The sequence below is a fragment of the Pelophylax lessonae genome, assembly GCF_965119305.1.
Source record: "Pelophylax lessonae genome assembly, chromosome: 9".
NCBI classification, from domain to species: domain Eukaryota; kingdom Metazoa; phylum Chordata; class Amphibia; order Anura; family Ranidae; genus Pelophylax; species Pelophylax lessonae.
Genome location: NC_138776.1, coordinates 261,782,678 through 261,810,003, shown reverse-complemented (window position 1 = coordinate 261,810,003; position 27,326 = coordinate 261,782,678). Strand labels below are relative to the sequence as shown.

At 43.3% G+C, this 27,326-nt stretch overlaps 3 protein-coding genes across 3 annotated transcripts in view; 2 read left to right on the top strand and 1 right to left on the bottom strand.

Moving 5' to 3' along the window:
• LOC309564420 (uncharacterized protein) overlaps positions 1-27,326 on the top strand; it is a gene marked incomplete at both ends in the record, with an annotated part of 648,900 nt that overhangs the window by 307,563 nt on the left and 314,011 nt on the right.
• LOC309562909 (gastrula zinc finger protein XlCGF66.1-like) overlaps positions 1-27,326 on the bottom strand; it is a 471,303-nt gene that overhangs the window by 394,484 nt on the left and 49,493 nt on the right. The gene's annotated exons all lie outside the window — the stretch shown is intronic.
• Positions 5,151-27,326, top strand: part of LOC309563485 (uncharacterized protein) — a gene marked incomplete at its 3' end in the record, with an annotated part of 314,854 nt that continues 292,678 nt past the window's right edge. Inside the window, exons 1-2 of the mRNA XM_082267878.1 lie at positions 5,151-5,212; positions 5,337-5,507. Coding sequence (XP_082124004.1) covers positions 5,183-5,212; positions 5,337-5,507 — 201 coding nt within the window. The 5' untranslated portion in view covers positions 5,151-5,182. The remainder of the gene's footprint in view (positions 5,213-5,336; positions 5,508-27,326) is intronic.

Genomic DNA, 27,326 nt, shown 5'->3' with positions numbered 1-27,326 from the left:
TTATTATGACAATACATTGGTGGTCATTGTGAAAAACGTCCCTCCCATAGATTGTCATTAGGAACGATGTCTGTTCTAACGGACAGGCCCATCAGAATCCCTCCTTACATCAGGGTCCCAATCAGACTTCCCTCTTACCCCAGGGTTCCCATCAGAGTCCACCCTTATATTAGGTTTCCATCAGATTCTGCATTTACATCAGAATCCCCTCTTACCTCAGTGTCTTCATCAGAGTCTCTTCTCACATTAGCGTCCCCATTTACATCATTGTTCCAATCCCCCCTTTCATTAGGTTTCCCATGAGAGCCCTCTCTTTTGTCAGTGTTCTCCCCCCCCCTTTTACATTAGTGCCCCCATCAGAATCCTTCTTACATCAGTGTCCACACCAGAGTCCCATTACATTAGTGTCCACATCAGAGTCCCACTTACCGCTGTAATTCCACCTACAGCATGCCCGTGTGGCAGCAGGATGGGAGCCAGGAGAGCAGGTCTGAATAGAAGCACGCCATTGGTTTCTGGAACACCGTTGGTCCTAGGAACCATCAACACAGAGTGGTGGCGAAGGGGGAGGAGGGTTGGCTGGTGGGTGCCAGCGACCTGTGCTGGAATCTGTTGGGGGTCGAGCAAAGACCAACTGATCTAAATCCTCAGTCTGTGCACTAAAGGCCCGTACACACGCACCGATTGTTGGCCGTAAATTTTCGGCCAACGTCCGATCGGCCGATTGTCGGCTTGTTAGTATGATGATTCTGACAACCGACTGCGACTTTTCGGCCAAACAAAATTTGGTGTGCATGCTATTGCTATAAAATTTTTGTTGGCCGTCAACAGAACGGCCGATTGTTCGTCAGTCAGTACAGATTTCAGCAGACAAAAATCAGATGAGCAAGACTGGGCATGCTCAGAGAAGAAAAACCACACGGAAAGTCAACCATCACATGACATCACTTCTGAAGTTGGTTTCTGTCGGCCAACAAAAGTCCAGTGCAAGTCTAGAGCACATTTCAACCAACAAACAACACTGGGCTTTAGTCTGAGAACCCTAACCATCAGACTGGATGTGGACCGGGGGTCATAAGAGGTAGGTGATCATGAGTGAAGGAAAAGGGTTGAAAGATAGCAGTGGAATGGACAAGGAATAGAGGAGTCTGACCTTACTCTGATCATGGACCATGGGGAGAATAGCTATAGAGGGGTTGAGCATAATTAAAGGGAAGTGAAGAAGATAATTGTGGCTGGAAGGAGGTATAGGGAAGCTGACTGTGGGCATAGAGGCTGATAGGGGCTTCAAAGAGGCAGGGTGAAAGAGAAGGGAAAGATGACCGTGGAACATTGGGAGCAGCAGAGAAGGCAGGGTATGATCGGAATAGTGAGGAAATAAACAGGAAGCAGTGTATGAGCTGATCAGGCACCGCTAAGAAGCAAAGTAGATTATTATGGATAGAGGAAGAGAGAGGAAGCATTGGGATCTGACAGAGAAAAGAAGAAGAGCCGCAGAATGCTGAACCTACTCTGATCATGGACCATGGGGCAGATAGGCAGAGTGGGAATAACCATGGTCAGGGGAAAGTGGAGAAGATGATTGTGGTTGGAGGAAGGGAGGGGGATTTTGGACAGAGGGACGAGGAGGTAGAGGGAGGACTTGTTGTTGCTTGGGTAGGTGGATGGGAGAGAGGAACAGCAGGGCATCACGTTCCACTGGAAAAGAAAGCAAAAGAGGGAAATGCTTTTTTGGGAGGGGACATGTGTAAACTGTCAGTCATACTTTTAGGTGAAGAAATGTCAGTCTGCACAATTTCTCCTGTTATATAAAACCAAGGAGAAGCTGTTGGGACTAGCAAAACCAAATTACCAGCAATGGGTGTATAGATAGGCGGGTGTAAATAAAGTTGTGTCCGTTTACACTCATCTACCTCTGGTCCGCTAAAAAGAACGGAAAGGGATCCATCCTCTGCTATTTAGGCGAATGGGATCGGAGGGTAGTCAAAGTCCGCTCCATCTGACAGGGACCTCAAAACTTCATTCATGTCTTCCCTTTCTCTTCTTTCAGACTGTACATATTCCTGAAGTCTTTCTAGATATGTTTTATCCATCAGACCTGTTGCCTTAGGCTTGTTCTATCTTCTTATTAATATCTTTTTGTAAGTGAGGTCTCCAGAACTGGACAGAGTTTTCTAAATGAGGTCTCAGTAAACTCCTGCTGGTGATCCCTCTAGTGATATAAAGATCGATATAGAGGAATCAAGACCTCCTGCTGGTGACCACCCTAGTGATCTAAAGATCTATATATAGGAATCAAGAGCTCCTTCCTCCTTCTGGTGATCCCTCTCGTGATATAAAGATTGATGTAGAGGAATTAAGACCTCCGGCTGGTGACCCCCTCTAGTGATCTAAAGATCTATATATAGGAATCAAGAGCTCCTTCCTCCTGCTGGTGATCCCTCTCGTGATTGATATAAAGATTGATGTAGAGGAATTAAGACCTCCGGCTGGTGACCCCCCTAGTGATCTAAAGATCTATATTGAGGAATCAAGACCTCCTTCCTCCTGCTGGTGATCCCTCTAGTGATATAAAGATCGATATAGAGGAATCAAGACCTCCTGCTGGTGACCACCATAGTGATCTAAAGATCTATATTGAGGAATCAAGACCTCCTTCCTCCTGCTGGTGATCCCTCTACTGATATAAAGATCGATATAGAGAAATCAAGACCTCCCGCTGGTGACCACCCTAGTGATCTAAAGATCTATATAGAGGAATCAAGACCTATTTCCTCCTGCTGGTGATCCCTCTCGTGATATAAAGATTGATGTAGAGGAATTGAGACCTCCGGCTGGTGACCCCCCTAGTGATCTAAAGATCTATATTGAGGAATCAAGACCTACTTCCTCCTGCTGGTGACCACCCTAGTGATCTAAAGATCTATATAGAGGAATCAAGAGCTCCTTCCTCCTGCTGGTGATCCCTCTTGTGATATAAAGATTGATGTAAAGGAATTAAGACCTCCGGCTGGTGACCCCCCCCCCCCCCCCCCCTAGTGATCTAAAGATCTATATTGAGGAATCAAGACCTCCTTCCTCCTGCTGGTGATCCATCTAGTGATATAAAGATCGATATAGAGGAATCAAGACCTCCTGCTGGTGACCACCATAGTAATCTAAAGATCTATATTGAGGAATCAAGACCTCCTTCCTCCTGCTGGTGATCCCTCTAGTGATATAAAGATCTATATAGAGGAATCAAGACCTCCTTCCTCATGTTGGTGATCCCTCTAGTGATATAAATATCGATATAGAGGAATCAAGACCTCCTGCTGGTGACCCCCCCTAGTGATGTAAAGATCTATATAGAGAAATCAAGACCTCCTTTCTCCTGCTGGTGATCCCTCAAGTGATATAAAGATCTATATAGAGGAATCAGGACCTCCTTCCTCCTGCTGGTGATCCCTCTAGTGATAAAAAGATCTACAGTATATAAAGGAATTAGGACCTCCTTCCTCATGCAGGTGATCCCTCTAGTGATCTAAAGTATATAGAGGAATTATGACCTCCTTCCTCGTGCAGGTGACCGCGTTTGTGATGCATCTTACAATTCTATTCGTTTTTCCCACTGCCTGGCCACACTGTCAATGTATTTTAAAAAATTGGCTGCAGTTTTAAAATTCTCCACATCACATGGTAGTGATCTCACTGATTGTCAGTGGAACGCAAAGACAGGAAGTGATGTCATGCACAGACAGGAAATGATATAAGATGCAAACAAGTATTTCCAGGTAAAAGGTGAGTTGAAAGGAAGTGCTGAGGAGACATTGCTGGAACTGGCAGAGGGGGTAAGAAGATATTATTTTTATTTTCAGTCGGTAACCCTTCTTCCACAATTTCCATCCTTGTCCTCCAAATTCACCGTGAGGTTTATTAAAAATGATAGACGTTTGGCTTTGGTTAGCTACATAAATTGCAATGCAAGTTTTTGAGGCACTTTGTTCTTGTGTTCAAGCGATATGAACTAATAGTAAGAAATAATAAAGGGACACCAATGTTCTCAACTTGATACACTTGAATGGCACTGGGTGCTGAAACAATTTAGATAGGTAGATATGGATCAATGAGGATATGAGGTGGAGATGTGCTTGAGATGATGGTCTACAGAAAATCATGGTGGCACTATGTACATAGTACCCTTTATTTATTCACTTATTATCTATCCCAGGTAGGTCAAACTTAAGCCCCGTACACACGAGTCGAAATTCGGCCGGGAATTTTCGTCCGACGACCGATCTGCCGATTTTCGGCTTGTTAGTATGATGCTTCCGACAACCGACTCCGACTTTTCGGCCGAAAAAATCCTGGTGTGCAGGCTATATAATTTTTGTCGCCCGTCAACACACGTCCGATTTTCATCTCATTAGTACAGATTTCGACGGGGAAAAATCTTATGAGCAAGACTAGGCATGCTCAGAGATGAAAGAACACAAAGAAAGCAATCCAACACATGACATCACTTCTGAAGTAGAATTCTGTCGTACGGGAAAATTCGTGTGCAGTCTAGAGCACATTCCAACCAACGGACACCACTCTGGACAACAGACGGACGACCGGTCGGCGGAAATTCGTTGCGTGTGTACGAGGCTTTAGTCGTGTTGAATTGAGAGGACCAAATCTTTAAAGAGGTTGCATTGTGTCTACTGAGAGCCGCATCTACTTAATTCTTGAGAAAAAGGTTCATACTTAAAATGGTGGTTAAATACAAACTTAGGATTTTTAATTAATAGACAAAAAGGGGTAATAGAACAATTTCTAAAGCATTTTGATGCATAAAAAACCACAGTGGGTGCAAGAGGCCATATATGGACAATATACCAACATTTTGACATGCCCGATCTAACCCTTATATAAAAAAGCTAAAATAAGATGTTTTGATGGGAGTTGCACTTAAAGGTAATATCTGTTTTTTCTTTTAGATTGTGAAAAAATGAGGCCTGTTATACAGTATATAAAGAGGTCCATAAGAGACCTATGAGAGCTATGGAGGAACACTGTGGAGACATCCCAATATAGTGCAAATAATTATCAGTTTATTATTCATTGACAGAGAGGAGTGTCCTAATTAGATCACTTGACCAAATCCATAAACATGGACCAACACCAAAACCAAGCAACTGAGAGGATATTAGACCTCACCATGGAGATCATCTACCTTCTGACCGGAGAGGTGAGGAGGATTCTGGGAGGTCACATGATTTCACTCTTCTCCCCAATAATAAATCATAGACCTGGCTGGAGGGGAGAGCAGGATTCTGGGAAGTCTTTTGTAACTATTTTCTCCTTTTACACAGGATTATCAAGTAGTGAAGAAAATATCTGGTGATCCATTAACACATAGCAGATGTCTTCAAAGGACATCGCCCATCACAGTGCCTCCACCTCACTGCCTGACATCAGAGGTAACCAGTGCCAAGAAGATTCTAGAAGTCATCCAGAAGATGATGGAGCTGCTGACAGCAGAGGTGAGCGGTGCCGGGAATTCTGGGACATTATCCAGTAACAGACAAGGGATGTGTCTGGATGGTGACTGTATCATTGTGTGTGTCAGGTTCCTATAAGGTGTCAGGATGTCACTGTCTATTTCTCCATGGAGGAGTGGGAGTATTTAGAAGTACACAAGGATCTCTACAAGGACGTCATGATGGAGAATCAGCCGCCCCTCACATCACCGGGTAAGAGGAGACTTTATTGTAAAGGAGAGAGCAGTACGGAGGCTCCACCTAGATCCCCCATCATCTGATAAACACATAGAAACAATGTATTCAGTCAGTGTGTGTGTTTCCTACAGATGGATCCAGTAATGGAAACCCACAAGAGAGATGTCCCCACCCTCTGTATTCCCGAGATTCCACAAAGGAAGGTCACACCATCCCTCACCATCATCAGGTAGGTGGGACTGAGCATTAAGACCTAAAAATGATTCCAAGCTATGAGAGGATATTCTTCTATCTATCTTCTACCCTTCTTCCTTTGTTACAAGTATATTTTATAATCTTTGGGATTTAGGTTGAAGAACTGAAAGGCATCAAAGTTGAGGTTAAAGAGGAAGAAGAAGAGATGTTGGTGAGTGGAGATCAGCAGTCTATGGAGGAGGGGGAGATGATTATGGAAAGTAAACAGGAGGAATCTTCTCTACTTATGGACACAAGTAAGTAATAAACATTAAATTAAGAAAAAGTTCACATTTGTATTTAACTTCTATGAGTATCAAGTATGTCAACTGTTATACGTTGAGTCATCGCCTCAAAAGAAAAATCCAAATAGGCAGTTGATCCAGAGGAGGGCATAAAAACCACATAAAGTTTGGCCCAATTTTCTTTAGGATATAGAAGTCCTTCCTGATCCCAAAAAGCAAACGGATAACTTCCCAGATCAACATTCTACAAAGATTCTCGTTTAATACGGTCCTTTAAAGACTGACAAACTCCGATAGCTGCTCCTGCCAGTGGTAATACAGACCCCGAAATAGCAAAGGAAGCTTTTAGTAAGGATTCCAACTTTTTATCAGCTGGATCCTTAAAAACTTGGGCTTTATAATAACCACAAGAAAACTTTTGTTAACCGAAGAAATGGCAGCATCCACAGTGGGTATACTCCATCTCCTTGTGAACTTTTCCTCCATAGGATACAACAAAGAAAATCTTTTGGGAGGAACAAAATTCCTATCAGGATGATCCCAATCCGCATACATTATCAGCTCTTTGAGCGAATGTAAGGGACAAGCCTGAGGCCTATGAGGAGAGCGCAATGAGCCTAAAGAGGAAAAAAAGACTTCAGACCTCTCTAAGGGAGGTAATTTAAATCCATTTCAGTGAGAGATTGAATTAACAATCTCTGGGATTGAGAGGCCGAGAATGTCTCCCTAGAAGTGGAAACCTCAGCTTGACCTTCTACTGGGTCATTTACAGCTACTTCTTCCACATTCCTCTGCCCAATCCTGAATTAAAACAGAGGGGGTGGGGCTCTGGTGAGGGGGCTCTATCACGTTTCCTCCCTCCTTGTGATGCTGAAGCAAATGATGCCAGCAATTTTACCCTCAAGGCTGGCTAACGCCGATGCCAAATCATCCTTAGTGATGTAGGCTGAGACAGAAGCACTGGATGTGGCTACTATTCCTGACAACTGTGATGGCTCAGTCGCCTCTGGCCTTTCAAGGGAGGAAAACACAGAGGAAGAACGGCTGGGATCTTCTAATCCTGACGTGACACCCTAGTGCCCCTTCCAGCTGCGCCCCCCACTCCTCTTTTGGGAGGACGTTGCTCCAGGCAAGAAAACTTGAGGTACTAACTTTAGTGTACTCAAGACTTGTGCCAAGCTATACAGCTTATCACACACAGCACTGCTTATCCCAAAGGAACAGAACCTGTCCGTGCCTGTAAACATGCACCCACAGTGACTCATGCACCCAGCTGCTGCTGCTCTGCGTCCTCTCCAGCTTCTGACAGACGCTCGCACGCTGGGAGCACTTCCATAAATGTTGCGTTGTTTGCCCCTGTCACTGCGCATGTGCGGCGTGCTATGTGAACGTCCGCATCCACATGATGATACGCCCCGTCCCGACTCCACGTACACGCTTCTACCTGTAAAAAGCGAATATATTGCACGCGCGCACGATCCTTTGCCACCGAGGGTGCTTCCTGAACCAGGAAACGAATGCGCGGGCAAATGTGTCTGCACACAGACGAAATACTGCACGCCAAGCAACAGGGGGTGAATGAAGCAAACAACGTACGTTTTGTCACAGCTGATACACATACTGTCTCAGGTGGAGATGTAAACATGGCACTCGGTATCTGTAACCCAGAAGGGAACAGTGCATAAAAAATATTTTCAAAGTGAATTTACCATTCCCTCCGCAGGAATCTGCTTATAACCAGAATCCAAACTTCGCTCATCCCAGCAGGTTTCTGTCACTTGTTGATCTTCAAGGACTGGGTCCCCCGAGTTTTTTTAGGAGCAACTCCCTTGGACCCGTAAAGCCTTTAGAGTTGGTCAAACCAAGGGTCCGAATCCAAGGGTCCAGCGCCAAGAGGGTCACATTACAGGCAAAACCTCCTTCTCCTTTACTGAGTCTCAGGTACCATCCTTTTAGTCTTCCACTTTCGGATGGATCTGATTGCTAATCCCCTTAGATCAGAGAACTTAATCTGGGTTTGTAGCATAATCTTCTTTCTTCTTCTTTAAAAAAACATGGAGAGCTTCTCCAACCGTGACCATCACCTTTAAGACACTTGCAAAAAAACTGAGGTACTTCTTTTATAGGAGGGGTTATATAGAGGGGAGACTTCCGATCTTTTTTTTTTAACTCTTTTTATTAAAGGATAAAAAGCTTATGGTACATACAAACAGGGCGCTCAACAGGAGCCGGGACTTCCCATCTTAATTGGTTGCCAGTGTCCATTCACCTATAGGTGGCGTATAACCCAGATAGTAATGAATATGGCTACTCTGTGTCCCGTGATGTACAATAAAGAAATGTAAAACCTTAACTGTTGATAGCAAGATCCTCAGTATATCTCACAATCTAATGTTCTCAATAAATGAGGAGGAGTAATTGTATGTCATATGGTTTATGAACACTCCAGTCCAGTACAACATCTCTATCCCTCATAACATGTTCTAAAAAAAAAATTTGATGGAGATACTGTACACCATATGAAAGGTCCATCTCTATTCCTCAATATAACGTCATGTTCCCAACAAATGAGGAGGAGATACTGTACACCATATGAAAGGTCCATCTCCATTCCTCAATATAACATCATGTGCCCAATAAATGAGGAGGAGATACTGTACACCATATGAAAGGTCCATCTCTATTCCTCAATATAACGTCCTGTTCCCAACAAATGAGGAGGAGATACTGTACACCATATGAAAGGTCCATCTCCATTCCTCAATATAACGTCATGTGCCCAATAAATGAGGAGGAGATACTGTACACCATATGAAAGGTCCATCTCTATTCCTCAATATAACGTCCTGTTCCCAACAAATGAGGAGGAGATACTGTACACCATATGAAAGGTGCATCTCCATTCCTCAATATAACGTCATGTTCCCAACAAATGAGGAGGAGATACTGTACACCATATGAAAGGTCCATCTCCATTCCTCAATATAACATCATGTGCCCAATAAATGAGGAGGAGATACTGTACACCATATGAAAGGTCCATCTCTATTCCTCAATATAACGTCCTGTTCCCAACAAATGAGGAGGAGATACTGTACACCATATGAAAGGTCCATCTCCATTCCTCAATATAACGTCATGTGCCCAATAAATGAGGAGGAGATACTGTACACCATATGAAAGGTCCATCTCTATTCCTCAATATAACGTCCTGTTCCCAACAAATGAGGAGGAGATACTGTACACCATATGAAAGGTGCATCTCCATTCCTCAATATAACGTCATGTTCCCAACAAATGAGGAGGAGATACTGTACACCATATGAAAGGTCCATCTCCATTCCTCAATATAACGTCATGTTCCCAACAAATGAGGAGGAGATACTGTACACCATATAAAAGGTCCATCTCCATTCCTCAATATAACGTCATGTGCCCAATAAATGAGGAGGAGATACTGTACACCATATGAAAGGTCCATCTCTATTCCTCAATATAACGTCCTGTTCCCAACAAATGAGGAGGAGATACTGTACACCATATGAAAGGTGCATCTCCATTCCTCAATATAACGTCATGTTCCCAACAAATGAGGAGGAGATACTGTACACCATATGAAAGGTCCATCTCCATTCCTCAATATAACGTCATGTTCCCAACAAATGAGGAGGAGATAATGTACACCATATGAAAGGTCCATCTCCATTCCTCAATATAACGTCATGTTCCCAACAAATGAGGAGGAGAAAAAATAAAAGGTTCATCGTCATTCCTCAATATAACGTCATGTTCCCAACAAATGAGGAGGAGATACTGTACACCATATGAAAGGTCCATCTCCATTCCTCAATATAACGTCATGTTCCCAACAAATGAGGTGGAGATACTGTACACCATATAAAAGGCCCATCTCCATTCCTCAATATAACGTCATGTTCCTAACAAATAAGGAGGAGATACTGTACACCATATGAAAGGTCCATCTCCAATCCTCAATATAATGTTTTGATTCTAAATGAATAAATGGAGACACTATGCAGCCTTGGTGTCCTATCTACACTCAAGAGCTTAATGTGGCCCTTTGGTACCCTTTCAGTGGTCCTCTGTAATAAGCAAATCTGCCTGGAGTTTGATCTGCAAACAGTTTCACAAATTTTGTTTAAAGTTTGCCAAGTTTGCAGTGAACCCCACTAAAGTCTATGGGGGTATATGTAATTATTAATTCTGGCTATCTGTAGGACTAATTAGCATGCCACTGCAAAACACGAGAAGCCAGAAAAGCATGATTCAATTTTTCCCTTCCCCATACTCATCTCTTTCGATTATTATTATACAATTTGATCTTCCTAATGCTGGGCATGAAGAAAACGTATAACCTATATTTAAAAATTGTTTTACAGGACTAGGATGCTATGTCTGGAATATCTCTGAGGGACATCCTATGTTATCTCCAAATGACAATGCAAAATCGAATGAGATTGTACAAGACTTTCCAGAAGAAAATAGCATTGCTCCAAATACACGGAGATCAATGGATCCCTCTAATCCTCAGGAGTCCTCTGATATATCACATACTGTAACACCAGAGACACAACTAAGATCTCACAATATGAAGAGATCTACAGATCCATCCAATCCCAAGGAATCTTCATTAAGCCATGAAAGACTTCACACAGGAGCAAGTTCATTGTCATGTCCAGTGTCCGGGAAATGTTTCACTAAAACCAGAGCACTTCTTAGACCTCAGAGAATTCTGGGTGAACGTCCTTATTCGTGCTCTGAGTGTGAGAAAACTTTCACCATAAAGAAGAACCTTCTTAGACACCAGAGAGTTCACACTGGTGAGCGTCCTTATTCATGTCCAGATTGTGAGAAAACTTTCACCATAAACAAAAACCTTCTTAGACACCAGAGAGTTCACACGGGTGAGCGTCCTTATTCATGTTTAGAGTGCGGGAAATGTTTCAGCCAGAAAGAAACCCTTCTTCGACACGAGAAAATTCACACGGGTGAGCGTCCCTATTCATGTTCGGAGTGTGGGAAATCTTTCATTCAGAAAGGCTCCCTTAATATACACCAAAGAAGTCACACGGGTGAGCGTCCTTATTCTTGTCCAGAGTGCGGGAAATGTTTCAGTCAGAAAGGAGACTTGCGCAAACATCAGAGAAGTCACACTGGTGAGCATCCTTATTCTTGTCCGGAGTGCGGGAAATGTTTCAGTCAGAAAGGAGACTTTCTTAAACATCAGATAACTCACAGAGGTGAGCACCCTGTGACAAACCAACTCAGGACAGAGGCTTTTGGAGGGGACTGCAGGCTAGCCTCTTGCCTACTGACTATGGGCCCTGGCTTTTAAGGGAACACTGCTCTTGTGAGGTGTATGCTGGGGGGGGGGGGGGTGGGGGATGAGGCTTGGGGCAATGTTACTTTGGATTCAAGTCTATGTCCTCCAGAGACACACAGACTCTGGGACCTTAGGCCCCTATTATGTGTAAGTCACCCTGCGTCTATTAGGGGCACCAGGTGACCGAGAAAATTAGGGGCAACTACTTAATGGACACTGAGAATATGGTTTTGATTACTTCAAATAGGACAGTAATATTTATCCACAATATTCCTCAAGAAATCTAGGATACATTCATTCCACTGTATCAGAATGATAGAACATTGTATGAGCTTTGCCTTATTGACTATTGTAGACCGTTGCCATGAAGTCTGTGACTTCTGAATAATCAAAGTGCTGCTTAAATGTGGATTCCAAGTACTTCAATGTAGGAGACAAACCGTCTGCTACTGGGGTCTTCTGCTATTGTCTGTTTATTAAGGTGTTCTGTGTTTATACTTAGGATAATGTGTAATGTTCTTATTTTTTTAGTCTTGTTGAAATGCTGAGTTAATTGACATGTTAATTATAACATTGTCTGGGTCTGGATTCCCATTCACCTATTGTTTCTGTCCAAATGGCTAGGTAATTATCTAAGGTTAATTATGTTTCTATATACATTTTCATCTGCATATGATAATGTAATCAGGCTCACCTGACCTGGTGTGTTATATAATCTGTGTGAGTCTGTTCAATAAATGTTCCAGATCTTATACGAGCTAAGTCTCGGCTAGTTTTGTATGTAGGGCGGCTGTAATATCTGATATCTATGTTCAAAACTGGCAGGAAGCGGTATACTGACCGAAGCACACTGTGGGACACGGTTCCGTTACACGTCCCTTTTCATGTTCAGAGTGTGGAAAATGTTTATATTATATATATATCTATCTCCACCTAACCCCCATCTCCTAACCCCCACGAAAGTCCCACTCGGCCTATAGCAAAATGGCGGCCAAGCTGGACTTTCGTCAATCAGGCTGAAAGTCATATGACGTCCTCCCGGTCCCCGCTCCGGCCTGACATCGGCTGTGTGCAAAAGTCCATAACCTAGGGAAAACATGCACATACAGCAACCCAGTTATTACCACAGATGGATAGATTCTTCACCACTTGTGTGCATTACTCTGTTGCCCCAGTGACGACGTCTCATAGGATGAAACGTGTTGGGTGGAGCTATAGCGGATCTCCCCGCTGAGCAGATGGATGACAGGTCCAGGCACTGTTCTCTATGGGCTGTTGGATGGAAATGAACCGCTTGTTGGTTTCCATCCGACCGTCACCGAGTATGCAATATGGAAGGGAAATGGATCCCCATCCGTCTGTTTTTAGCGGATTTCATGTCAGCGAGTGTCACTGGACACATGTCTGAGAGAGCAATGGATGGTCTGATCGGGTCCGCATCAAAAACTGACAGGCGGACCAATCAGTCCATCTGTGTGAAAGGGGCCAAAAGGTAGATTTTTCAGGGTACTGTTTGGGCACAGTGACCCTTTCTAGATGTTTTTACTTACTGTATAATCTATTTCTTGGAGTCTATTGAGTGACAAAGAAATATGGAAACAGTTGAGTTATTCTACCCTCTACAGGAGGTTAGGACACTGGCAAACAGAGCATTTCCAATCTCCGTTTAACCTCTTCTACCCAGCATGGCTCTGTTTTATGAATAATATTCATATAATTCCAGTAAAAAAAAAAAACATAGAAAGGTGGGACCTGTGTCCCTCAATGGAAAAAGATTTTATGGTAGGTACAAAAATCTTATTTTCTTTATCGTTCCTTGAGGAATTCAGAAACAGTCCAAAAGCAGTTTAACAGATAGGTTGGCAGCAACCATTGACAGACCCACAAAAAGCAGGTTCAAATGACAAAACATTCAAGATGAGCAGTTCCAAGCTTTTGGCTTGCCAAAGATTTATTTTTTCAATCAGCCGTTTTCACAAGACGGTCTATTCATCCCTTTTAGGTCAACTTCTGTTGAGTTGGAATGGCCATATATAGATCAGCCATATGGCTTTGGTCCCTTTCACATGAAGGGTCAGATCAGGTCAGCCTGTCAGTTTTTGGGGGGGACCTGATCAGACTGTCTATTCACCCCTATTGAATCAACTTCTGTTGAGTAGGAACGGCCATATATAGATCAAAATTTGGCCTGTCCCTGCTGAACTGAATTGAATTTCAATCCATCTAAGGCCAGCTTAAGACTCCAAACCTGTAGCATTTAGGGAAGAAACATTCCATGATAAGAATGAGGTTGCCTGGCCAGGCAACCAATCTCATAGTGAGATATCTGAAAAGGTGAGAAAGCTCACAGCCTAATATTCCAAATGAAAGGTAAATTATCCCTGAGGCCAAATGAGCCCGTAAGGCTATTAACCTTGACTGAAAAGGGGGTTACACAAGAGATATGCCTACAGGGGTAAGCAAGGATGAAGAGTATACAACAAGCACAGAATGGTGCAGGAAAACATGAGGATGATAGGACCATCGACCAGGGGATGTCTCTGGAGCCTGAGAGAGGAACTCTGCAGATCTGCCTACCCTTAAACAATGAAACATGGTTGCCCTGGACCAGTGATGCATCCAAAATCTTGGAGCAAGGGGCAGGAACCTAAATGACACTGCTAACACCTGAACAGAACCAAGGAAAACCTCTGAAGTAGTTTCACGAGGCTACAGATCAGCCATGGAAAGAGGGCCTAGCTTTAGGTAAGCAGGTCTTACAAAGGCATCTGGGCATGCTCCATTCCCAACAGAGGGTAACATCAGTAGGATCCCAGCATCTAGCACTGCAGTGATGATTTCCTCATGGCTGAGGAGAGCCAGATATCAACTCCTTGTCTCTAAGGCACACAAACCAGTCAGAAGTAGTACTCTCAATTTCCTCAAGCATAAGGGCCAGGCTTCTTGTCTTGTTACAGGAAGCACTCCCAAACCTTCCCAGGGATGAAGGTTCAGCAGAATCTAGATAATGTCCTCCGGAGTTCTGGTCAAGTACCAAACTAACAGAGGTAATTGGGGACTATACAGTATGTGCTGGAGAACCAGATATAGGCCCTAGGTAAGGGGACATCTACATGATGGGTCATACTGCAGACTTTATGGTCCATAGCAACCTTTGTAATGTAATGTCTCACCCAGAGACCAGACCTCCAGGAATAGAGGGGGAACCCGAAAAGTACCAGGAGTCAATGAGAGAAGGGGATGCTAGATTATGAGGGTTTTCCCTTAACAACCACAAGCTCCTGATGGGGGGGGGGGGGGGGAGAGGCACATCTCCCAGCAGTTAAGAAGGGATCTAAAGGCACACAGGTTGTAGCCTTTTTTTAGCTACCATGTACGCTAATGCTCTGGTTGTCAAAACCTACCATTGACAGGCACCTGTGAAACCTTATCTAGTCATATTTTGAAGGAGTTAGGACCTTCACGAAAGGTTCTGACTGCAGGGGTCTAAAAAGTTGAATTTCTTCAAGGGCACCACATATTAGAGATGCCAGGAAAGGGCACGAGGGTATCCGCAAGATAATACACTCATTGTAGTAGCAGGAACCTCCAAAGGACACTTCGGGATCAGACCCTTGTTAGGGTAGGGAACAGCAGAAGCTGGTCTCATTTCACCTTGTAGGTCATGGAGTCCTAGAGAGGAGGGATGCTGAGGGTTATTAGGTACCATAAGGGTGGCACCAATACCTAGAATATAGAATTCTCCTGGAAAGAGGAGCAGAACTCAATACAGGGTACCACTTCAGCAAGCAAGTCCTCACTTCGGGGGAAAGAAACAGTCCCACAGCTGAATTTTTTAGGGCTGCTAAGCATGTGTAAGTCAGCAGCTACAGTACTCTAGCACTGGTGGACATTATTACCTCTGCTACCAAGCTGAAGCTTCTCTAGAGGCCAGTAGCTAGTGGTGTACCATACTTTTCTGTACTAGGTCCTGTTCAATTTTATCTATTTCTAAGTTATATAACTAAAGGTTTGGTGGGTAAGGTAAGTCTTTTTGATGAAGACACAAAGGTGTGCAATAGGGTTGATATCCCTGGAGGTGCCTTTATCAAAGAACATGATTTGGCATTGTTGGAAGATTGGTCAAACTGAAGTACAGTATTTCTAAATGTAAAAAATGCATCTAGGGAAAAAGAATCCTTTGATAGAGTACAATATTGGGGCAGGGGCACAGTGTTGGCCAGCACTACAGAGGTAAAAGATTTGGGGGTACTTATTTCAGATAGTTGCAAAATAAGCAGTGTGGCCATGCAGTGGGAAAAATGAACAGAATGATAGGATACATTACTAGAGCGATCACCAAGAGGGAGGACCTGATTCCTCTATATAGATCTTTAGTTTTCACTAGAGTCATCATCAAGAGGAAGGAGGTCCTAAATCCCCGAAATAGATATTTAGCTATCACTAGAAGGATCAGTAGCAGGAGGAAGGAGGTCCTGATTCCTCTATATAAATCTTTGTATCACCAGAAGGAGAAAGGAGGTCCTGATTCCTCTATATATATATATTTATATCACTAGAGGGATCACCAGCAGGAGGAAGGAGGTCCCGATTTCCCAATATGCATCTATTAGTTATCACTATAGAGATCATCAGCAGGAGGAAGAAGGTTCTGATTCCTCCATATAGTTCTTTATATAATTAGAGGGATCGCCAGCAGGGGGAAGGAGGTCCTGATTCTTCAATATAGACCTTTCGTTATCACCGGGAGGAGAAAGGAGAACGTGAGACCTTTATACAGATCTCTAGTTATCACTAGAGTCGTTATCAAGAGGAAGGAGATCTTGATTCCATGATATAGATGTTTAGCTATCACTAGAGGGATCCTCATTGGGAGGAAGGAGGTACTGATTCCTATATACAGATCTTTATATCACTAGAGGGATCACCAGCAGGAGGAAGGAGGTCCTGATTCCTCTATGTAGATCTTTATATCACTAGAGGGGTCATCAGCAGCAGGGAGGAGGTCCTGAATCCCTGAAATAGATCTATTAGTTATCACTAGAGGGATCACCAGCAGGAGGAAAAAGGTCCTGATTCCTCTATAAAATCTTTATATCACTAGAGGGATCCTTCGACAGGAGCAAGGAGGTCCTGATTCTCCAATATAGATCTTTAGTTATCACTAGAGGGATCAATGGGAGGAGAAAGGAGGACACGAGTCCTCTATTTAGATCTCTCGTTATCTCTAGAGTCAAGAGGAAGTAGGTCTTGATTCCACGATATAGATGTTTAGCTATAACTAGAGGGATCATCAGCAGGAGGAAGGAGGTCCAGATTCCTCTATATCAAAGGAATCCAAACTTCGGCACGCAGCCCGGATGTGGCCCTTTGCTTGCCTTTATCTGGCCTTTGGGTCATTATTCCTTCCACTAATACAAAGCACTCTTTTTTTCCACTGACACCAATGATGGGGCTCTATTTCTCCTACTGACACCAATGATGTAATTTATTTTTTTTAACTCCCGCTGATCACCAAGACCATGGCATTGTTTACTCTTAACAATGCCAGGGCATATTCTACTCCCACTGACCACTGTCCAACCCCTAATGTTTGAAGGGCAGTAAGCTGGCCCTTTGTTTTAAAAGGTTGGAGACCCCTGCTTTATATAGATCTTTATATCACTAGAGGGATCACCAGCAGGAGGAAAGAGGTCCTGGTTCCTCTATATAGATCTTTATATCACTAGAGGGATCACCAGCAGGAGGAAAGAGGTCCTGGTTCCTCTATATAGATCTTTATATCACTAGAGGGATCACCAGCAGGAGGAAGGAGGTCCTGGTTCCTCTATATAGATCTTTATATCACTAGAGGGGTCACCAACAGGAGGAATGAGGTCCTGGTTCCTCTATGTAGATCTTTATATCACTAGAGGGATCACCAGCAGGAGGAAGGAGGTCCTGGTTCCTCTATATAGATCTTTATATCACTAGAGGGATCACCAGCAGGAGGAAGGAGGTCCTGGTTCCTCTATATAGATCTTTATATCACTAGAGGGATCACCAGCAGGAGGAAGGAGGTCCTGGTTCCTCTATATAGATCTTTATATCACTAGAGGGGTCACCAACAGGAGGAATGAGGTCCTGGTTCCTCTATGTAGATCTTTATATCACTAGAGGGATCACCAGCGGGAGGAAAGAGGTCCTGATTCCTCTATATAGATCTTTATATCACTAGAGAGGTCACCAGCAGAAGGAAGGAGGTCCTGATTCCTCTTTGTAGATCTTTATATCACTAGAGAGGTCACCAGCAGAAGGAAGGAGGTCCTGATTCCTCTATATAGATATTTATATCACTAGAGGGGTCACCAGCAGGAGAAAGGAGGTCATGATTCCTCTATGTAGATCTTTATATCACAAGAGGGTTCACAAGCAAGAGGAAGGAGGTCCTGATTCCTTTATGTAGATCTTTATATCATTAGAGGGATCACCAGCAGGAGGAAAGAGGTCCTGATTCCTCTATATAGGTCTTCATATCGCTTAGGGGGGTCACCAGCAGGAGGAAGGAGGTCCTGATTCATCTATATAGATCTTTATATCACTAGAGAGGTCACCAACAGGAGGAAGGAGGTCCTGATTCCTCTATGTAGATCTTTATATCACTAGACGGGTCACCAATAGGAGGAATGAGGTCCTGATTCCTCTATATAGATCTTTATATCACTAGAGAGGTCACCAACAGGAGGAAGGAGGTCCTGATTCCTCTATGTAGATCTTTATATCACTAGAGGGGTCACCAGCAGGAGAAAGTAGATCCTGATTCCTCTATATAGATATTTATATCACTAGAGGGATCACCAGCGGGAGGAAAAAGGTCCTGATTCCTCTATGTAGATCTTTATATCACAAGAGGGTTCACAAGCAGGAGGAAGGAGGTCCTGATTCCTCTATATATATCTTTAGTTATCACTATAGGAATCACCAACAGGAGGAAGAGGATTCTGATTCTTCTATATAGATCTTTAGTTATCACTAGAGGGATCACCAGCAGGAGAAAGGAGCCCCTGGTTCTTCTATGTAGATCTTTATATCATTAGAGGTATCACCAGCAGGAGAAAAAAAAAAGTTCTGATTCCTCTTTAGATCTTTATATCACAAAGGGGGATCATCAGCAAGAAAAAGGAGGTCCTGATTCCTCTATATAGATCTTTGTATCATTAGAGGGATCGCCAGCAGGTGGAAGGAGGTCCTGGTTCCTCTATATAGATCAGGGGTCTTCAAACTATGGCCCTCCAGTTGTTCAGGAACTGCAATTGCCATCATACCTAGTCATGTCTGTGAATGTCGGAGTTTTACAATGTCTCATGGGATGTGTAGTTCCACAAAAGCTGGAGGGCTGCAGTTTGAGGATCCCTGATATAGATCTTTAGTTATCACTATAGGAATCATCAGCAGGAAGAAGGGGATTCTGATTTCTCTATATAGATCTTCAGTATTGATGCTTGGAATACACTTCCAGCAGAGTCAGTCAACAGAGATCTATACTTAGACAAAAAAAGTTTTTAAAAAATCCCCAAAAATTATATATATATATACAGTGGGGATCGAAAGTTTGGGCACCCCAGGTAAAAATTTGTATTAATGTGCATAAAGAAGCCAAGGAAAGATGGAAAAATCTCCAAAAGGCATCAAATTACAGATTAGACATTCTTATAATATGTCACCAAAAGTTAGATTTTATTTCCATCATTTACACTTTCAAAATAACAGAAAACAAAAAAATGGTGTCTGCAAAAGTTTGGGCACCCTGCAGAGTTAATATCTTGTACTGCCCCTTTGGCAACTATCACAGCTTGTAAACGCTTTTTGTAGCCATCCAAGAGTCTTTTAATTCTTGTTTGAGGTATCTTTGCCCATTCTTCCTTACAAAAGTCTTCCAGTTCTTTGAGATTTCTGGGCTGTCTGTCACACACTGCTCTTTTAATGTCTATCCATAGATTTTCAATTATGTTGAGGTCAGGAGATTGTGAAGGCCATGGCAAAACCTTCAGTTTACGCCTCTTGATGTAATCCCCAGTGGATTTCGAGGTGTGTTTAGGATCATTATCCATTTGTAGAAGCCATCCTCTCTTTAACTTCAGCTTTTTCACAGATGGCATCAAGTTACCATCCAAAATTTGCTGAAATTTTATTGAATCCATTTTTCCTTCTACTCGTGAGATGTTCCCTGTGCCACTGGCTGTCTTCTTATAGCCTTCTCCAGCTTTGTGAGCGTCAACTATTTTCAGTTTCAGTTTTCTAGGCAACTGCTTAAAAGATCCCATGGTGCTGATTGTTGGGGCAAGGTCAGATAAGTCTGGGCATTTAAAACCTTTGAGATTGACATCACCTGGTCTTCCCAGACGATGATCGAGAACAATCCATGACACTGGCAGGTCTCAGCCTTGCAAAGGGGGCAGTGCATGCTATAAATTCTGCAGGGTGCCCAACCTTTTGCAGACACCATTTTTTGGTTTTCTGTCATTTTGAAAGTGTCAATGATGGAAATAAAATCTAACTTTTGTTGACATATTATAAGAATGTCTAATCTGTAATTTGATGCCTTTTGGAGATTTTTCCATCTTTCCTTGGCTTCTTTATGCACATTAATACAAATGTTTACCTGGGCTGCCCAAACTTTCGATCCCCACTGTATATATTTAAAGAAAAATTGGGCAGACTTGATGGACCACTTGGTACATTTTTCTGCCGTCACTCTTCTATGTTTCTGTGAATGGACAATGTTCTAGCTGGGAAAACACATAGAGAAGTAGACTCAGGGATTTGCTCAGAGATTATTCTGTATGTTTCAGTCTCCAGTTATTGAACTCTTTGTACATGTGTTTCTGCCAGCTCTTGCATCTGGTATGGATTGGCAGGTTCTGCCATGGAACTCGATAATAGAAGTTGTATGTCTGTAGAAATGGCACCCATAGCCCTACAGTAGAAACTGATGCCCCGTACACACGCGTCGAAAATTGGCAGGGAATTTTCGGCCAACGTCCGATCTGCCGATTTTCGGTTTGTTAGTATGATGCTTCCGACAACCAACTCCGACTTTTCGGCCGAAAAAAATCTGGTGTGCAGGCTATAAAATTTTTGTTGGCCGTCAACACAACGGCCGATTTTCGTGCAGTGAGTACAGATTTCGACAGGGAAAAATCTGATGAGAAAGTCTGGGCATGCTCAGTGAAGAAAAAACACAAAGAAAACAAACCAACACATGACATCACTTCTGAAGTAGAATTTTGTTGGCCGAGAAAATTTGTGTGCAGTCTAGGCACATTCCAACCAACAAAACACAACTTGGACAAAAGTCGGACGATAATCGTTGCGTGTGTACGAGGCTTGAGACAAAGGGCTAACTTCTTGTCATAAACAGACGCGCCCCTGGATGTTGTGTGATTCCGACCCTCAGTATGACGATAACCATCGGTATAGAACAGGGCCCTCCAGTTGCTCAGGTACTACAATTACCATCATGCCTAGTCATGTCTGTGAATGTTCGAGTTTTACAATGCCTCATGGGACGTTTAGTTTTGCAACAGCTGGAGGGCCGTAGTTTGGAGATCCCTGGTATGTTGGAAAGAAAACTGCAGTTCCTCTCTTCTCCACAAGGCGGTGACCACACTTATACCGAGCACATGTACAGTCAGGAAGTGATGTAGGATGGAGACAGGAAGTTCCAGGTCAAAGGCTAGTTGGGAGGAAGTAGAGAGGAGACATTGCTGGAACTGGCAGCAGAGGAGGTAATGAGATATTATTTTATATTTACACCCAGTAACCCCCCCATCATGTTTCGTCCTTTTCCTACATAGTCACTGTGATGTCTTTTATCTCCAGCAGATGATGATAATACACCTATATTGCTTAATGATGTATAAATTATAGCTAACATATACCATAGTGCTGTACAGAGAACACTGAGCCAGTCACATCAGTCTCTTTACCAGAGGAGCTTACACTCTAATGTACTCCCACAGTCACACACTATTATTATTATACATTTATATAGCTCTGACATATACCGCAGTTCTGTACAGAGATCACTGAGCCAGTCACATAAGTCTCTTTACCAGAGGAGCTTACACTCTAATGTCCCTTCCCCCACAGTCACACACTAATAATAATATTATACATTTATATAGCTCTGACATATACCGCAGTGCTGTACAGAGATCACTGAGCCAATCACATCAGTCTTTCATAGTTGCCAACATTTGAAAAAAATTTCCAGGGACACTTTGCAGCACAGTTATCAATTACTTACCACACCCACTTCCCCGAAGCTCCGCCCACTCCACATAATTAATCTCCGCCTACTTATTAGATTATAGGGTCTACTTCATAAAGAGAGAATTACAGGAAATTTAAAAGGGAATTGAAAACTTGAGGCCAAAGTAGCAGAGTTGGAATAATTCTCCCATTCAGCTGCACTACTTCTCATCACAATTCCCTGCAATTCTAAAGTGTGAAATGTGCTCAGGTGTGACCATAGAAAAAATGTAATATGGAAATATAAATAAAGTGCAAGGTGTAAATAAGTATGATTATACTATCTGCTATAATTAGGTTTTATCGTACTTATTTACACCTAATACTTTATTTATATTTACATATTACATTTTTTCTATGGTCACACCTGAGCACATTTCACACTTTATTCACCTGTCTTTGAATTCAGCCCTCTGTAGGGTGATAATTTTCATTTACATAAAACAATGTGGCATCCTTTCCTTCCTAACACATTACCAGTCCATACCAGTATAGATCCTAACACATTACCCACTCCATACCAGTATAGATCCTAACACATTACCCAGTCCATACCAGTATAGATTCTAACACATTACCCAGTCCATACCAGTATAGATCCTAACACAATACCCAGTCCATACCAGTATAGATTCTAACACATTCCCCAGTCCATACCAGTATAGATCCTAACACATTATTCAGTCCATACCAGTATAGATCCTAACACATGACCCAGTCCATACCAGTATAGATCCTAACACATTCCCCAGTCCACACCAGTATAGATCCTAACACATTACCCAGTCCATACCAGTATAGATCCTAACACATTACCCAGTCCATACCAGTATAGATACTAACACAATACCCAGTCCATACCAGTATAGATCCTAACACATTCCCCAGTCCACACCAGTATAGATTCTAACACATTACCCACTCCATACCAGTATAGATCCTAACACATTACCCAGTCCATACCAGTATAGATCCTAACACAATACCCAGTCCATACCAGTATAGATTCTAACACATTCCCCAGTCCATACCAGTATAGATCCTAACACATTATTCAGTCCATACCAGTATAGATCCTAACACATGACCCAGTCCATACCAGTATAGATCCTAACACATTCCCCAGTCCACACCAGTATAGATCCTAACACATTACCCAGTCCATACCAGTATAGATCCTAACACATTACCCAGTCCATACCAGTATAGATACTAACACATTACCGATTCCATACCATCCTACACATTACCCAGTCCATACCAGTATAGATCCTAACACCTTACCCAGTCCATACCAGTATAGATTCTAACACATTACCCAGTCCATACCAGTATAGATCCTAACACATTACCCAGTCCATACCAGTATAGATTCTAACACATTACCCAGTCCATACCAGTATAGATCCTAACACATTACCCAGTCCATACCAGTATAGATTCTAACACATTCCCCAGTCCATACCAGTATAGATCCTAACACATTATTCAGTCCATACCAGTATAGATCCTAACACATGACCCAGTCCATACCAGTATAGATCCTAACACATTCCCCAGTCCACACCAGTATAGATCCTAACACATTACCCAGTCCATACCAGTATAGATTCTAACACATTCCCCAGTCCATACCAGTATAGATCCTAACACATTACCCAGTCCATACCAGTATAGATCCTAACACATTACCCAGTCCATACCAGTATAGATCCTAACACATTACCCAGTCCATACCAGTATAGATCCTAACACATTCCCCAGTCCATACCAGTATAGATCCTAACACATTCCCCAGTCCATACCAGTATAGATCCTAACACATTACCCAGTCCATACCATCCTAACACATTACCCAGTCCATACCAGTATAGATCCTAACACATTACCCAGTCCATACCAGTATAGATCCTAACACATTCCCCACTCCATACCAGTATAGATCCTAACACATTACCCAGTCCATACCAGTATAGATCCTAACACATTACCCAGTCCATACCAGTATAGATCCTAACACATTACCCAGTCCATACCATCCTAACACATTACAGAGTCCATACCAGTATAGTTCACACCAGTATAGATATCCAGCATGAGATTTTTCCCATTGAGGATTGAGGTCTGTTTTCATTTTTTTGAGCAATATATATATATATATATATATGCACACACATACACATACACAGATATGTACACACATTTATCTAGAGCTAGAAAACTATATATATGTATCAATTAACAGGTGTATAAATTATATCTATAAAAAAACATTATTGATAGTAGTAATTAATGGAGTGTGAGGCCTCCAGCTTGTCGGAAGGTGCTCTGCCTCCCCCTGCTGGCGGATTTTGTGCACCATGCTGACACCCTGCCTTCGGTGACACGTTAAATTTGCGACAGGCGGGAAGAGTGAGCGGGCACCGAGAGAGAGACAGCCTGCTGCCAGAACTACAACTCCTAGCTGGGGTGAGAGCGACACTGTGTGGCACAAAATTAAAATTTTGTGATTTACATTGTCCCTGATTAACAGGGACACTGTAAAATGCCCGGGACAGGCTCCTATTTGCCAGGATTGTCCCGGGAAAAACAGGACAGTTGGCAGGTATGGTCTTTGCACCAGAGGAGCTTAGACTTTTCATGACCTGTCCACCTGGTCCTGAAAACTAACATATCAGCATTATCCATCTATAGAGAGGAACTTCCTGTGCAGGTCACATGACCACATGAATGAGAATGGACAACCTGAAAAGTCACATGACAGAGAAGATCTTGGGCTTCACCCTGGAGATCATCTGCCTGCTGACTGGAGAGGTGAGGAGGATTCTGGGAGGTCACACGAAGTTGTTTTTTTTTACTAGAATGTAGACCTGACTGGGGTGATGAGGAGGATTTTGTAGATACTGATAGATATGACTGTTTTTAATAGGATTACGAAGTTGTGAAAAAGACATCTAATGAGAAACTGAATCCCAGTAGTTGTCTTCACGAGTCCTCTCGACCTCCCATCCTGATCCCTGAGAGCAAGAAGAAGAAGAAGATTCTAGAAGTCACCAACAAGATCATTGAGCTGCTGACAGGAGAGGTGAGCGGTGCTGGGAATTCTGGGACATTATCCAGTAACAGACAAGGGATGTGTCTGGATGGTGACTGTATCATTGTGTTTGTCAGGTTCCTATAAGGTGTCAGGATGTCACTGTCTATTTCTCCATGGAGGAGTGGGAGTATTTAGAAGGACACAAGGATCTCTACAAGGAGGTCATGATGGAGAATCAGCCGCCCCTCACATCACCGGGTAAGAGGAGACTTTATTGTAAAGGAGAGAGCAGTACGGAGGATCCACCTAGATCCCCCATCATCTGATAAACACATAGAGAGAATGTATTCAGTCAGTGTGTGTGTTTCCTACAGATGGATCCAGTAATGGGAACCCACCAGAGAGATGCCCACGTCCTCTTAATTCCCGGGATTCCACACAGGAAGATCTCACCATCCCTCACCATCATCAGGTAGATGGATCCAGTAGCGTGAACCCACCAGAGAGATGGCCCCATCCTCGATATTCCCGGGATTCCACACAGGAGGATCACAACATCTCTCAACATGATCAGGTAGATGGATCCAGTAATGGGAACCCACCAGAGAGATGTCTCCATCCTCTGTATTCCCTGGATTCTACACCGGAAGATCACACCATCCCTCACCATCATCAGGTAGATGGATCCAGTAACAGAAACCCACCAGATGGATGTCCCCGTCCTCTGTATTCCCTGGATTCTACACCGCAAGATCACACCATCCCTCACCATCATCAGGTAGATGGATCTAGTTACATAGAACCACCAGAGAAATGTCCCCGTCCTCTGTATTCCCTGGATTCTACACCGGAAGATCACACCATCCCTCATCATGATCAGGTAGATGGATCCAGTAACAGAAACCCACCAGAGAGATGTCCCCATCCTCGATATTCCCGGGATTCCACACAGGAGTATCACACCATCCCTCACCATCATCAGGTAGATAAAACCTCCAACCTCTGAGTGTATTCCAGGGTTGTTAGCGCTCCTGTTTTTAAGATGTAATTTCTATGATTCTTTGTGTTAAGGGGGAAGAACTGATTAACGTAAAAGATGAGAATAAAGAGGAAGAAGGTGCGGGATCTTTGAGAGGTGATCCTCGGTCTACAGAGGAATTTAGAATGACGGTGACAGTTAAAGAGGAGGGGTCCTCTCGAGACGTTGGCACAGGTAATATAAAAATAAAGCAGAAAGATATTGCTTTTTTCATTTTATTCCAGCGTCCAGCATGCCGAATGTATGCACATTGATACAAAAACGTGTCGGCCCTCGCATGGTTTCACTTCCGCCTTCCCACTCCTGGAAAAGGGCTCCGTTCTCTCATGGCGGTCTCTCAGAGAAAGGTTCAAGGCCCCCTCCTCTGAACTATTTAGATACACCCAACTTAGTCATTGGATTACTTTACATTTACACAATAAAGGCCTTTCTTCAACTTTGACATCTTTCGAACATATATGCCACCAGGCTCCTTTAGTGTAAGGTGACCAGATTTTTAAAATGAAATCCGGGGACATATTTTTTTTTTTATTGGCAAATGGCACAGGACTGCATAATACATAAAGCGCTGGGCACAGGACTGCATAATACATAAAGCGCTGGGCACAGGACTGCATAATACACAGAGCACTGGGCAAAGGACTACATAATACACAGAGCGCTGGGCACAGGACTGCATAATACACAGAGCGTTGGGTGGAGGACTGCATAATACACAGAGCGCTGGGCACAGGACTACATAATACACAGAGCGCTGGGAACAGGACTGGATAATACACAGAGCGCTGGGTGGAGGACTGCATAATACACAGAGCGCTGGGCACAGGACTACATAATACACAGAGCGTTGGGTGCAGAACTGCATAATACACAGAGCGCTGGGTACAGGACTGCATAATACACAGAGCGCTGGGCACAGGACTACATAATACACAGAGCGCTGGGTATAGGACTACATAATACACAGAGCGCTGGGTGCAAGACTGCATAATACACAGTGCGCTAGGCACAGGACTACATAATACGCAGAGCGTTGGGTGCAGGACTGCATAATACACAGAGCGCTGGGCACAGGACTACATAATACACAGAGCGCTGGGTACAGGACTGCATAATACACAGAGCGCTAGGCACAGGACTGCATAATACACAGAGCGCTAGGCACAGGACTGCATAATACACAGAGCGCTAGGCACAGGACTGCATAAAACACAGAGCGTTGGGCACAGGACTACATAATACACAGAGCCCTGGGTACAGGACTGCATAATACACAAAGCGCTGGAGACAGGACTACATAATATACAGGAGGGTGTTAGGAATAGAGTGCAGGGTTCAGAGGTTTCCTATGCACAGAGGACATTTCTGCCCCCACATCCATAGCTCACCTCTGCACCCTTCTCTCACAGATTATCTCTGCAGCCACCTCTTA